The 14,921-nt window shown below is 47.6% G+C and overlaps 1 protein-coding gene across 3 annotated transcripts in view; it reads left to right on the forward strand.

Annotated features, from left to right (window-relative positions):
- PLEKHG2 (pleckstrin homology and RhoGEF domain containing G2) overlaps positions 1 to 14,921 on the forward strand; it is a 76,822-nt gene that overhangs the window by 40,385 nt on the left and 21,516 nt on the right. For all 3 annotated transcript variants that reach the window (XR_014514707.1, XM_083454696.1, XM_083454695.1), the window contains exons 5-9: positions 1,550 to 1,616; positions 4,651 to 4,697; positions 6,629 to 6,779; positions 9,889 to 10,020; positions 12,622 to 12,804. Coding sequence is in view for 2 of the 3 variants with exons in the window: in XM_083454696.1 (XP_083310822.1) it covers positions 1,550 to 1,616; positions 4,651 to 4,697; positions 6,629 to 6,779; positions 9,889 to 10,020; positions 12,622 to 12,804 (580 nt within the window). In the remaining variant the exon portion in view is untranslated. The remainder of the gene's footprint in view (positions 1 to 1,549; positions 1,617 to 4,650; positions 4,698 to 6,628; positions 6,780 to 9,888; positions 10,021 to 12,621; positions 12,805 to 14,921) is intronic.

Below are 14,921 nucleotides of genomic sequence, written 5' to 3' on the forward strand. Positions count from 1 at the left end.
TTCCCCCTTTCTCACACCATTTCCTTTCCTCTTTCCCCTTCTCTCGCTCCGTCTCCCGCCGCTTTTATGGCTTCCCACAAAAGCTGGTCGCCTGCCAACCTCTCCGTCAACCAACCTGCTTTTCCATCTGGCTCCGTTTAAGAGCTTAAGCGGAGCCCAGTGGGGGGTACGGATGGAAGATGTGGGGGGAATTGGAAGCTCGCATCACGCGGCCCCAGTTAACCCTTTAGAGGAAGGAGCGTCTCCACCCCACCCCAGCCGCTTGTGCCGAGGGCGACCGTGCTGTGACCTTGCCGCCGCTGTCGTGAAAAAAAGGATCGATAATTTCACGTTCACGAAGCCCCCGCCTGTATGCGGAGAAAATGCTTTGCCCAGGGGAGGGCAGCGGTGGTCTAAAAGGACAGCCCTGCAAGGTAGTCCAGTACAGTGGTGCCTTGGCTCTCAAACGCCTCGGTTCTCAAACGCCTTGGTTCTCAAACAACACTGCAAACCCGGAAGTAAGTGTTCCGGTTTGCGAACTTTTTTTGGAAGCCGAACATGCTCCGTCTTGAGTGTTACGCTGAGGTCTGTCTTACTTTTGTTATTTATTTTGCGTTTTTGTGGCTCTTTTTTTTTTAAAAAAAATATCTTTATTCATTTAAAATAAATACATTTATGAAAAACAGACGTACATACAAGTAAACAAACATACAATCAAACAAACGAAGAACAGAAAAATCAAACCAACCACCACACTATAAGATATAAGAAGATTAATATAATTATCATCATATATATACTCCTGGTATTGAACACAATTATAACATTTATAGAAAAGAAATTTAAAACTGACTTCCAATTAATCTCACTGTACTTTGTCTATCCATTACAGTGATACCTCTGGATGTGAATGGGATCTGTTCTGGAGCCCCGTTTGTATCCTGAAGCGAACGTAAAACGCGACTGCGCTTCTGTGCATGTGCGGGTTGCGTTTCGCCGCTTCCATGCATGCATGTGTCGTAATTTTGAGTGTCTGCGCATGTGCGAGCAGCGAAACCTGGAAGTAATGCTCTCCGTTACTTCCGGGTTGCCGCAGAGCGCAACCCGAAAGCGCTCAACCTGAAGCACATTCAACCCGAGGTTTGACTGTACTTTATACCGCACAGTTACATATTTCTCTCTTTGTTTTTGTGACTGTGTAGAACCCAGTTCGGCTGCTGATCGATAGTGTGACTGCAGTACATTGTTTATCGCTTTCATTTTATGGATCCGTGGTCTCGTTAGATAGCAAAATCCATGTTAAATTGCTGTTTTAGGGTTGTTGTTTTTCAAAAGTCTGGAATGGATTAATCCGTTTTGCCTTATTTTCTATGGGAAAGAGCACCTTGGTTTTGGAACGCTTTGGTTTTGGAACGGACTTGCGGAACGGATTGAGTTTGAGAAGCCAAGGTACCACTGTATTGTCACAGCCCAGTATTGTTTGACGGGCAGGGCAGGGCTGGTGGCGGGCGAGAAAGTGTCGTGAGAAGCTTTATTTATGCTTATTTATGTTTTCTCTGTCTTTGAGCAGCGAACTTCTGGAAGACATGGAGCGAAACACCAGCGCTGAGGCTGTCGCAGAGTGCTTTGTTCAAAGGGTAAGGGTCTCGCCGCTTTCTGCTCAAACGTCTTCGCTCTGTGATTCCTTTGGAACAAACTGACCTCTTCTTAACGGCATCCAGGCTGCCCTTAGCTGTGTTCGCAAAAGCGTCCAAGAAGCTTCAACCGGTCCAGAATGCCATAGTGAGACCAAGCGTTCCAAAAGGACTGGAGCAAACATATATTATATTTGAAAGGCAACTGTAAGCAATTTAACATCATTAGCACGGCTCTTTGAAGATCTGTAAGATGAAATTGCTACCTGTTGAGTAATGGTATAACAAGGATAGGAAACGAAGCGAAATGTGAAGATGTAAAGTTTAATTTTGTAGGCCGTCAGACTGGAGGGAGCGAAGTTCTTAGGCTCAGTTATCAAAGGGATAAAATAAGAGGGTGTGATGTTACATAAAGTAAAACCAATAAAAATCATTTATAAAAAAACCCACAGACTGTCATAGAATTGTAGAATTGTGGCGCTAGGAAGGAAATCCAAAGGTCATCTAGATCAACCCCCCTTGCAACGCTCCCTAATTGCGAGAAGTGAGGTTACAGGGAACCAGACAGAGGGCCTTCTCAGTGGTGGCACCCGCCCCGTGGAATGCCCTCCCACCAGATGTCAAGGCAATAAGCAGCTATCCTATCTTTAAAAGACATCTGAAGGCAGCCCTGTTTAGGGAAGTTTTTAATATTTAATGCTGTACTGTTTTTAAAATTTGATTGGGAGCCACCCAGAGTGGCTGGGTGGGGTATAAAAAATAAATTATTATTATTATTATTATTATTATTATTATTGCCGGGTTGTAAATCCTAGCCAGGTTATTAATTGGGACTAACTATGGAGAGTAATTGGGATGTGGGTGGCGCTGTGGGTTAAACTACAGAGCCCAGGACTTGCCGATCAGAAGGTCAGCGGTTTGAATCCCCACGACGGGGTGAGCTCCGGTTGCTCGGTCCCTGCTCCTGCCAACCTAGCAGTTCAAAAGCACGCCAAAGTGCAAGTAGATAAATAGGTACCGCTCCGGCGGGAAGGTAAACGGTGTTTCCGTGCGCTGCTCTGGTTCGCCAGAAGCGGCTTCTTCATGCTGGCCACATGACCCAGAAGCTGTACGCCGGCTCCCTCGGCCAATAAAGCAAGATGAGCGCCGCAACCAGTGTCGTCCACGACTGGACCTAATGGTCAGGGGTCCCTTTACCTTTACCTATGGAGAGTAATGGTTCCCTAGTATTTCAAGATCCAGTTAGTTCCTGCAGACTAGTGCTGGGTTTAACCCGTAAGGCCCTTAAATGCAAACCAGGCAGATGGGCAGGGTATAAATGTGAAAATTCTAATTATTAATTAATATTATTAAATGCTCCAGAGCCAGGATAACTGAAGGACCAGCTTCTGGCGAGGGCTGCTAACTTAAGACTGCTCCATATGATTGCTTTATTGAGCACGGATCCTGATTTGCTTGCACAGAGCTTACGCAGTGGGACAATGCCTACTCTTTACTGAGCCTTTGTTCTCATTTTTTCCCCAAGCAGCTGTACGTCTTCCCATCAGCTGATCCTTGTTCTATACCCTTTAGTTCAATTCCCTGTCACTTTCCTAACAGCAAAATTCTGCTGTTGTTTTTGAAGTGGATTTAATGCCCGCGAGCACTTTAATCCACTGCGGACTGCCTCGCCAGAGTGGTGCCTGCTCTGGTTATCTCCCGCTTGGACTACTGCAATGCACTCTGTGTGGGGCTACCTTTGAAGGTGACCTGGAAACCGCAACTAATCCAGAATGCTCCAACCAGACTGGTGACTGGGAGCGGCCGCTGAGACCACATAACACCGGTCTTGAAAGACCACAATTGGCTCCCAGTATGTTTCCAGGCACAATTGAAAGTGATGGTGCTGACCTTGAAAGCCCTAAACGGTCTCAAAGGCCCAGTATACCTGAAGGAGCGTCTCCACCCCCACCGTTCAGCCCGGACACTGAGGTCCAGCACTAAGGGCCTTCTGGCAGTTCCCTCACTGCAAGAAGCCAAGTTACAGGGAACCAGGCAGAGGGCCTTTTCAGTGGTGGCACCCACCATGTAGAACGCCCTCCCACCAGATGTCAAAGAGAACAGCAACTATCTGACTTTTAGAAGACATCTGAAGGCAGCCCTGTTCAGGGAAGCTTTTAATATTTGATGTATTACAGTATTTTAATATTTTTTTGGAAGCCACCCAGATTGGCTGGGGAAGCCCAGCCAGATGGGCGGGGTATAAATAATAAATTATTATTATTATTATTATTATTATTATTATTATTATTATTATTATGGACCTAAATTTCTAGCATGCGATTCAGCCCCTCTCACGAAATAGCGAGAGTCTGGAGGTGATGTTAAATAGCATCAGACAGGGATTAGACAAAATGGAGGAGAAGGGGGGCGTCAAAGTGAGGACTTTCATGTAAAAAAAACCTTTCTGGGGAGTCCACAAATTCACAGAGGTCAAGACTATAAATGGTTACGAGCCATGAAGTAACTTGATTGAGATCAATCTGCTTTCTCTGCTTCTTTATATATAGAAATATATTCATTGCACTGCTCTTCCCCTTGATTTTTTAAAATTATTAGTATTGATGGTCCAGCTGGTTTTGACTTCGGCTGGCATTTGACAGTGTCGCCATTGGATTTGTAAGCTACTTTCTGGCGGGGAAACCTTTTAAAGTAAATAAATAGTAGTGTTTTCCAGCCGACAGCTGAGCATTCCAGCCCGGGACAGTCAGAAAATTGCATCTCCTATCCTCTGTGGTCTCACACCGTTATAAATGGCTTTTTGGTTTGGCTCTTCGCTCTTTAATTCAAGAGCATAGGAGCTGACATGTTGAAGCTGGCTCTCTCCTGGAGCTCAGATTCTGTTCAGGAAAAGGTTGCAGAGTGCATTGGAAAGAGGCAGAGAGTCCCTGGAGCCCAAGTGTTCAGTAAGGTTGTAGCACCGCCTGCTGGCTGTTAAAAAAGTAACAAGCCTTATGCACCTCAGTGCACACTGACGTGGTTCAATTAACTCTTGCAGAGTGAAGAGTTTGATATCTACACCTTGTACTGCATGAACTACCCGAAGTAAGTAAGCCTCTCTTTCTCAGATCACTCTCACTCCGCTGAATTTGCTGCTTCTCATTCATCTTCTATTCTCCAGCTAGTTTCCATTCCTTATTGACCAGCTTTTTTTCATTAGTATGAACCATTTCTATGGGACTGCCTCTCCTGGTCTGCCTTGCAGAGGACATTAAGGTCCATGAACAACCAGAGTTTAGAGGTCCGGGGCCCGAAGGAAGTCAGACTATCCTCCACCAGGGCCAGGGCCTTCTCAGTGATGGCTCCGACCTGGTGAAATGCTCTGTCCCATGAGACCAGGGCCCTGCAGGATTTAACCTCCTTCTGCCGGGCCTGTAAGACAGAGCTATTCCGCCAGGCCTTTAATTTGAATTCAGCCTGATCTTTTATTTCCCTTCCCTTCCCTCACCCACTCTGAGGCCCCACAGCTAATTCTCCCCTGGCCTCCTCGCTGGCCCAAGTAGGACCAATTCAGCCAGCTAGCCCTGGGGATTATCTAATTGATTTTTGAATTTTATTGCTATTCATGTTTCTATACTGTATTTTATGCTGCTTTTATAATTAAGTGTTTTAAATTTGTTGTTAGCTGCCCTGAGCCCGGTTTTTGAACCGGGAAGGGCGGGGTATAAATAAAAATTTATTATTATTATTATATTATTATAAGCTGCATAGGCAGGGACAGGTGAATTTCTCCTATTCTCACAAATATCACCTTCCAACCTGCTCATGCTCAATGCACGCCACGAGGGGCTGCAGCGCTGCGCCTTTGAAATGTCCAGGAGCAGTTTTTTCTTCCCTGCTGAGGACTAGAAAGTTTGGCGAAAGCTGTTGAAAGTCAAGATGAGTGCCTGGAAGCGGTTGGAGGATGGATGGCGGCTAATGGATTGAAGTTGAATCCTGACAAGACAGAAGTACTGTTTTTGGGGGACAGGAGGCGGGCTGGTGTGGAAGACTCCCTGGTCCTGAATGGGGTAACTGTGCCCCTGAAGGACCAGGTGCGCAGCCTGGGAGTCATTTTGGACTCACAGCTGTCCATGGAGGCACAGGTCAATTCTGTATCCAGGGCAGCTGTCTACCAACTCCACCTGGTACGCAGGCTGAGACCCTACCTGCCCGCGGACTGTCTTGCCAGAGTGGTGCATGCTCTGGTTATCTCCCGCTTGGACTACTGCAATGCGCTCTACGTGGGGCTACCTTTGAAGGTGACTCGGAAACTACAACTAATCCAGAATGAGGCAGCTAGACTGGTGACTGGGGGCGGCCGCCGAGACCACATAACACCGGTCTTGAAAGACCTACATTGGCTCCCAGTACGTTTCCGAGCACAATTCAAAGTGTTGGTGCTGACCTTTAAAGCCCTAAACGGCCTTGGCCCAGTATACCTGAAGGAGCGTCTCCACCCCCATCGTTCTGCCCGGACACTGAGGTCCAGCTCCGAGGGCCTCCTGGCGGTTCCCTCATTGCGAGAAGCAAAGCTACAGGGAACCAGGCAGTGGGCCTTCTCGGTGGTGGCGCCCGCCCTGTGGAACGCCCTCCCAGCAGATGTCAAAGCGATAAATAACTACCTGACATTCAGAAGACATCTGAAGGCAGCCCTGTTCAGGGAAGTTTTTAATCTGTGATATTTGTATTTTTTGTTACTATGGAAGCCTCCCAGAGTGGCTGGGGAAACCCAGCCAGATGGGCGGGGTACAAATAATAAATTATTATTATTATTATTATTATTATTATTATTATTATTATTATAAGATGACTTCCGCTCAGCAAAATCCTAGGTCGGCCCAAGGAAACAGCCTTCCTTTGACGCCCTCTTCCCTTTCTGCCAACTTGTCCCCTTCCTTCCCACCTCCTCAGAGTTCTTTATTATTATTATTATTATTATTATTATTATTATTAAAAGAAAACAATCACATGCCCCGTCTCTCGCCCTCCCATAGTTCGGTCTCGGTGCTGCGGGAATGCATGGAAAATGACACCCTGGCCAAGTTCTTCCGCGAGAGGCAAGCCACTCTGTCCCATTCGCTGCCCCTGGAGACGTACCTCTTGAAGCCCGTCCAACGGATCCTGAAATACCATTTGCTGCTGCAGGTCAGGATTGGGCCCTGGCGGGCTTATTGGGGGTCTGGGCAGACTGGGGAAATGCGAGGAGGAGGAGGAGGAAGGCTGCGGAGGTTTGGAAGTGGCTCTTTGGAGCCACGTTCCCACCAGACATTTAAAGCATTAGGGTGCCATGGCTGCACCCCAAAGAATTCTGGGAGTTGCAGTTTGATGAGGATGCTGGGCGCTGTTAAGAGATCCCCACCGTTCCCCTCCCAGGCAGGGCTACGTTTCCCAGAGTTTCCTGCGAAGAGGGATCAACTGTGGGAATCGAAGCTCCTGGACTCTTGTGCCATGATCGCAGCTTTGCATAAGACAATAAGAAGAAACCTGCTATATCGGGCTAATGGTTTGTTTAGCCCAGCACCTCGTTGTCACAGTGTCAATCAAATACCTTCATTGGCATCACAGTATAAAACTGGAATAATTAAAAAGACAAGGACGGAGCTGTCAAGGGTTATAAGCTCACACTATGGCCGTGTGCATTTGGATATTCTTCTACACCCTGTCTTTTCCCCGAAAGGATAGTTCGTTGGGAACCCTTTCGAGTAAAATTGTGGCTAAAAAGGAAGCAGTAATATCTTTGTCGGGACGTGGGTATGGGTTAAACCACAGAGCCAATCAGAAGGTCAGTGGTTCGAATCCCCGCAATGGGGTGAGCTCCCGTTGTTCGGTCCCTGCTCCTGCCAACCTAGCAGTTCGAAAGCACGTCAAAGTGCAAGTAGATAAATGGGTACCACTCTGGCGGGAAGGTAAACAGCGTTTTCGTGCGCTGCTCTGGTTCGCCAGAAGCAGCTTAGTCACACTGGCCACATGACCCGGAAGCTGTATGCCGGCTCCCTCGGCCAGTAAAGCGAGATGAACGCCGCAACCCCAGAGTTGGCCACGACTGGACCTAATGGTCAAGACTCCTCTTAACCTTTAATATCTCTGTCCCGATCTGCCAGGAGAAACCTTATTTGGCTTCTTCTTGGGGGTTGTGGGCCGGAGGACCAACATTTTGCTCGGCATCAGTTGACGAGGTCTGCTGTGTAAAGGGCAGTCTTGTCACAGTGGCCAACCAAATGCCTGCAGGGAAACCTGTAAGCAGGATTCGAATACAGGACCAACACTGGCCCCTCCTGGGGCTTCCAGCAGCTGGTGTTTAGGCACATTGCGGCCTCCGACCGTGGAGGCCGATCACAGCCATTGTGGCTAGTTCCAGAGCCTTTTGCCCAGCGAGCAAGTCTCTCTGTCGTGGATCGGTTGGACTCTGAGGAATGGTGGCAGGAATTGGCTGGGGAACTGCAAGGGAAAAAGGCTCAGAGCCCAGGGACAACGCGGAGCGGTCAGAGGAAGAAGGCTGGGAAGAGAAGGTGCCGGATGCTGAAGGGGCAACAGGGCGTAGTGAGCAGGGAGATTCTGTGTCAGAGAGGAGCAGAAGTGGAAGCAGGAAAAGAGAAAAGCCAAGTGGCCGAAATGAAATCCCCTGCGTTGCAAAAACAGAAAACTCTGAGACTACGCCGGCGCTCCTCCTTTTGTTCTTCCCACTTCACACCTCTCCTGATCCTGGGAGACCAGGACGGAGGGGAGCTTTTTGCAGCAGGCTCCTTCACTGGCCTGACTCATTTCCGGCACTTTGAACAACCACAAGCAACATGCAGTTAATCATGATGTAACAAAAAATGTGTAACGTCCTATTGCTTCACAGCTTTTTTGTTGTTGATCAGCTTTTTACACTGTTACGGGATTGCTGATTTTTTTCTATTTGAAGTACCTGTAGGGACAACTTATTGGCTGGCGAAGAATTGCCATTGAAACAGTTCGTTATCTGGAAAAACGATTCTACGTTCGGAGCACCTATCGCCAGACCTTCGCAGCATTTTGACTGTTGAAAGACAATTTGCCTTCATTTCCGTTTTCTTTGGTGCTGACACGCTTTCTAATTTTGTTCATGGAACATTGATTTGACTCTTATCATTTGTGACTTTATGCAAGGGTTACATACTTTCTGCTTATGAAGTGTGAAACAATATAATGTTATAAATTTTTTGCTAGATTGTTATTAGCCACGTGTTGCTTGTGGTTGTTCAAAGTGGCAGAAATGAGTCAGGCCAGTGAAGGAGCCTGCTGCAAAAAGCTCCCCTCCGCCCTGGTCTCCCAGGACCAGAAGAGGTGTGAAGTGAGTAGAACAAAAGGAGGAGCGTCGGCGTAGTCTCAGATTGCTTGCGAAACTCCCTGCAGAGGAAGGGACACAGCCGGCTGTGGTGAGGTGGGGACCTTCAGTCTCCGCAAGACGTACCGAGAAGAGTCATTAGGCCCAGCACTCGGGTGCAGACCTTGTTTCTTCTAAGAAATGAGGTTCGTGCAATTTATTGGAAGAAGCGGACCATTTGGATCCCTTCCAGTCGGGATTCAGGCCTCATCATGGGACTGAAACTGCCTTGGTCGCGCTGGTTGATGATCTCCAACAGGCTAGGGACAAAGGTGAGAGCTGCTTCCTAGTTCTGCTGGATCTCTCAGTGGCTTTTGACACCATCGACCATAACATCCTTCTGGACGGTCGTAATGAATGCGGCAGCTAGACTGGGGACTGGGAGCGGCCGCCGAGACCAGATAACACCGGTCTTGAAAGACCTACACTGGCTCCCAGTGCGTTTCCAAGCACAATTCAAAGTGTTGGTGCTGACCTTGAAAGCCCTAAACGGTCTCGGGTCCTGTATACCTGAATACCTGTATACCCGCATCGTTCAGCCCGGACACTGAGGTCCAGTGCCAAGGGCCTTCTGGCGGTTCCCTCGCTGTGAGAAGCCAAGTTACAGGGAACCAGGCAGAGGGCCTTCTCGGTGGTGGCACCCGCCCTGTGGAACGCCCTCCCACCAAATGTCAAAGAGAAAAATAACTACCAAACTTTTAGAAGACATCTGAAGGCGGCCCTCTTTAGGGAAGCTTTTAATGTTTGGCAGACTATTGTATTTTAATATTTTGTTGGAAGCCGCCCAGAGTGGCTGGGGAAACACAGCCAGATGGGCGGGGTATAAATAATAAATTATTATTATTATTGCCGGCTCGCTCCTGACCACCTCCATCTAGCAACGCAGACTTTGCCTTCCCTTCCCAGGAACTGGCAAAGCATTACGACAAGAGCAGTCCCGGCTACGACGCTGTGGAAGAGGCGAGCATCACCATGACGGCCGTGGCTTGGTACATCAACGACATGAAGCGCAAGCAGGAACACGCCACCCGGCTGCAGGTATTAAAAAGGGGGAAACTCAAGAGCTGATTGTGCCGAGGGCACACCAGAATTATTTGAGAACTAAAGGTCCTCAAGAGGGGACCAGCCAGATGTTTGCTTCTCTGGTTGCTACGGCAGAGAAGATTCTTCAGCAGGTAAAGCTTCCATTACAGCAACCTGAACATGTCGGAGGAAATAATCCATTATACAGTGGTGCCTCGCAAGACAAAATTAATTCGTTCTGCGAGTTTTTTCGTCTAGTGAATTTTTCTTCTTGCGAAGCACGGTTTCCCATAGGAAATGCATTGACGGTTTCCCGTAGGAATGCATTGACGGTTTTAAGAAAAAGGCGCAAGACGTTTTCATCTTGCGAAGCAAGCCCATAGGGAAATTCGTCTTGCGAAGCAACTCAAAAAACAAAAAACTCTTTCGTCTTGCGAGTTTTTCGTCTTGCGAGGCATTCGTCTTGCGGGGTACCACTGTACATTGCTGAAAATGCATATGACACATCGCATTATAGGAAAGTTTTTAATGTTTGATGTTTTATTACGTTTTGATATACATTTGTACCTCTGCTTACGTATCCCTCTGGGTATGTAAACTTTGGGTTGTGAATGCAGCAAACCCGGAAGTGTATACTCCAGTTACAAAGTTTTTGGGATCGGCCGGGCCTCTGGAACGGATCCCGTTCATAACTGGAGGTACCAGTGTATGCTTTAAGCCACCCAGAGTGGCTGGGGAAACCCAGCCAGTTGGGTATAAATTATTATTATTATTATTATTATTATTATTATTATTATTATCATCATCAAATCAGACCAGGAACTTTTGCACCATGATTAGACTTTGTCCCTCCCTTAATTGATCGTTTGGTCTGATTCATTTGCGCAGACAATGAGCAATCATCCGGATTTGCTTATGAGCTCTTGACGCATCTTGCCATTGAGCATTCATTGACACACACGCACACCCTACTTTGCAACACATTTCCCTATTGCTTTTCAATTTAATAATAATAATAATAATAATAATTTTATTTGTATGCCGCCCTCCCTGGCCAGAGCCGGGCTCAGAGCGGCTAACATCATATAAATAATACAATATGCATAAAAATAAGCAATCAATCGATTAAAATGTGCCCCAAAATTAATTCAGATAAATTAAAAATAAAGTTGAAACCGAACAAATGATAATCCTCAGGTTAAAATTGAAAGCAGTTAATACTTGCCAGGACCAACTGTTTCCACTGATATTATAAGGACCTGTGTGCAGGCTAGAAGAAGAAGAGAAGAAGAGTTTGGGTTTGATATCCCGCTTTATCACTACCCTAAGGAGTCTCAAAGCGGCTAACATTCCCTTCCTCCCCCACAACAAACACTCTGTGAGGTGAGTGGGGCTGAGAGACTTCAGAGAAGTGTGACTGGCCCAAGGTCACCCAGCAGCTGCATGTGGAGGAGCAGGGAATCGAACCCGGTTCACCAGATTATGAGTCTACCACTCTTAACCACTACACCACACTGGCCTCTTTAATGCTTGTTCTTATACAGAAATAAAAGAATCAGACTGAACCCCGACCAAAGGCCTGGTGGAACAGCTCCGTCTTGCAGGCCCTGTGGAAGGATGTCAAATCCTGCAGGGCCCTGGTCTCTTGCGACAGAGCTTTCCACCAGCCCGGGGCCATGACTGAAAAGGCCCTGGCTCTGGTCGAGGCCAGTCTAATCTTCCTGGGGCCCAGAATCTTCAGGGTGTTATTATTTGCAGACCGTAAGGCATTGCTTTTTGAATGTGTGCTGGGGCAGCAGAGCGTTTTAAAGCCGCTTTAATTTTGCAAGCCCAAAGTCCCAGAATTCACCTGAAACCCTCCTGTAAAATAGGGGCATCCAATGTCGCGGAGTACTGCATTCAACCAGTAGGCAAACTCAAAACCGCCTCGATTTCTAAACAGGCCATACTCTTAAGAGGTCCTGCTCTGAGGGCCTTCTGGCGGTTCCCTTGCTGCGAGAAGCCAAGTTACAGGGAACCAGGCAGAGGGCCTTCTTGGTGGTGGTACCCGCCTTGTGGAACACCCTCCCATCTGATGTCAAAGAGAACAACAACTACCAGACATTTAGAAGACATCTGAAGGCAGCCCTGTTTAGGGAAGTGTTATGTACTGAAGTTCTCACCCTGGGCCAGCAGGGGGATACTGTAGATAGTTTTCACTCCGGTCCACATATGCAAATAAGGGATCGAAAGTGACGTTCAGTGATTGGATAGTTAAAGAAAGTGGCTACTGTTGCGTTGTAGTGGGGCTCTATATAAGCAGGCTGGCTGAACCCTTCAGTTCAGTTCTGTCCTGGCCTGTGAATAAACAAGAGCTGTTTGAAAAATCGCTGTGTCGTCTGATATGTTCACCCACAACTTAACAGGAAGCTTTTTAATGTTTAATAGGTCATTGTATTTTAGTGTTCTGTTGGAAGCCGCCCAGAGTGGCTAGGGAAGCCCAGCCAGATAGGTGGGGTATAAATAATAAATTATTGTTATTATTATTAAGTTGCGGCTAGTAACTCTTTCCTCTTTGGGAGCTGAGCTCTGTCTCCTTGTTTTCCCTCCCTCCCCATTCCTCTGTCCTTTTCCTAGGAGATCCAGAGGCAGCTGGTTGGCTGGACAGGCCCAGAGTTGGGGGCTTTTGGGGAGCTGGTCCTGGAGGGGCAGTTCCGGGTGCCGCGGGCACGCAAGGAGAGGGTCTTCTTCCTCCTCAGCAAGGTGGTCTTGATCGCCAAGCGCCGTGGAGAAGCCTTCGTCTACAAGAGCCACATCTTTGTAAGAGGGGCGGGGGGAGGGTGGGGGGGAGGAAGAATTTTGGGGGCATGTAGAGTCACAGACGCGGGTGGCGCAGTGGGTAAAAGCCTCAGCGCCTAGGGCTTGCCGATCGAAAGGTTGGCGGTTCGAATCCCCGCGGCGGGGTGCGCTCCCGTCATTCAGTCCAAGCGCCTGCCAACCTAGCAGTTCAAAAGCACTCTCGGGTGCAAGTAGATAAATAGGGACCGCTTACTAGCGGGAAGGTAAACGGCGTTTCCGTGTGCGGCTCTGGCTTGCCAGAGCAGCGATGTCACGCTGGCCACGTGACCCGGAAGTGTCTTCAGACAGCGCTGGCCCCCGGCCTCTTTGAGTGAGATGGGCGCACAACCCTAGAGTCTGTCAAGACTGGCCCGTATGGGCAGGGGTACCTTTACCTTTTCTTTAGAGTCACAGAAGGGGGACGTGGGTGGTGCTGAGGGTTAAACCACAGAGCCTCCTGGGCTTGCCGATCAGAAGGTTGGCGGTTCGAATCCCTGCGACGGGGTGAGCTCCCGTTGCTCGGTCTCTGCTCCTGCCAACCTAGCAGTTCGAAAGCATGTCAAAGTGCAAGTAGATAAACAGGTACCACTCCAGCAGGAAGGTAAACGGCATTTCCGTGCGCTGCTCTGGTTTGCCAAAAGCGGCATAGTCCTGCTGGCCACATGACCCGGAAGCTGTACGCCGGCTCCCTCGGCCAGTAAAGCGAGATGAGTGCCGCAACCCCAGAGTCGGTCACGACTGGACCTAATGGTCAGGGGTCCCTTTACCACTTTAAGCTACTGAAGGCCCTTTCTATGTCCAGTTGTCCTATGTCCCTGTTTTTTGTGTTGAATATACAGTTATACCTCAGGTTGAAAATGCCTCGGATTAAATCTTTTCAGGTTGCGTCCTGTGGTGACCCAGAAGTACCGGATAGGGTCACTTCTGGGTTTCACCGCTCGCGCAGACGCTCAAAATGATGTCACATGCATATGCAGAAGCGGCGAATTGTGACCCGTTGCGTTCTGCTCAGGTTGCAAACGGGGCTCCGGAACGGATCCCGTTTGCAACCAGAGGTACCACTGTATGCTATATGGTAATTGATGGACCTAATCAGTATCTCAAGACATTTGCCCATGTTGCCCTGCAACCAGTCCATGCAGAATGTGGGCACCCTATATATAGAAAGGAGCAAATTGGTGATATTTTAGGGAGCGGGCAAGCAGGCGGGGCCCAGGACTTACACCATAAGAGCCGACACAACACAAAACACTGTTGCTGTAGGTAGGTTTTGTTTTGTTTTTTATCTTATATTTTGGAAATGTACATCCAGGGTTTTTTTCCTTTAATTTTTTGGGGGCCCCCAAGGGAGTGGGGCCCTGAGCTAGAGCTTGTTTAGCTTATACGTAAATCAGGCACTGTTTATACCCCTCCATGCTTCAGGCAGAGTCTCTGCCTGTTGATTCATTTTTAATCTCAGAGCTCAGTCCTGGAAGAGCATTTGTTCTGAAGGCAGCAGGGCACTTCCAAGAGCATCCTTGCTGCTCTAAAAATGTTACTGCTGTCTTCACGCCAAACGGTTGGACGAGATGTCGCCATTTCCTTTTTTTTTTTAATATAATTTTTATTCAATTTACAAATAAAACAAATTATTACAATTCATGCAATTTTTAAAAACCATTCTCTCGTTTTTTGACTTCCCTCAACTTGGCTGGTACTCCTTCCCTTCTCAATTTTCCACACATTTCTTAGTTCTCATCTACTTTGTAAATTAAATCAAATTTCACTCCAGATTTTATCTTTCATTTTTACAAAGCTTCATTAAACGTTACAAGCGTTATTTGTTTTTCACTTAGGTTATGCATATATTCTAAAAAAAATTCCCATTCTTCAGTGAATCACTGATCTCGTCAATTCCTAATTCTTCCAGTCATTCTATCCAGTTCTGCAAAGTCCATCATTTTCATTCTCCATTCTTCCAATGTTGGTAGTTCTTCTTGCTTCCATTTCTGGGCTATCAATATTCTCGCTGCTGTTACTGCGTACAAAAATAATTTCCTATCTTTCTTATTTATCTCATTTCTTACGTTACCTAGAAGGAATGCTTCTGGCTTCTTAAC

This window comes from Podarcis tiliguerta (genome assembly GCF_965153285.1).
Source record: "Podarcis tiliguerta genome assembly, chromosome: 8".
Classification (NCBI taxonomy): Eukaryota; Metazoa; Chordata; class Lepidosauria; order Squamata; family Lacertidae; genus Podarcis; species Podarcis tiliguerta.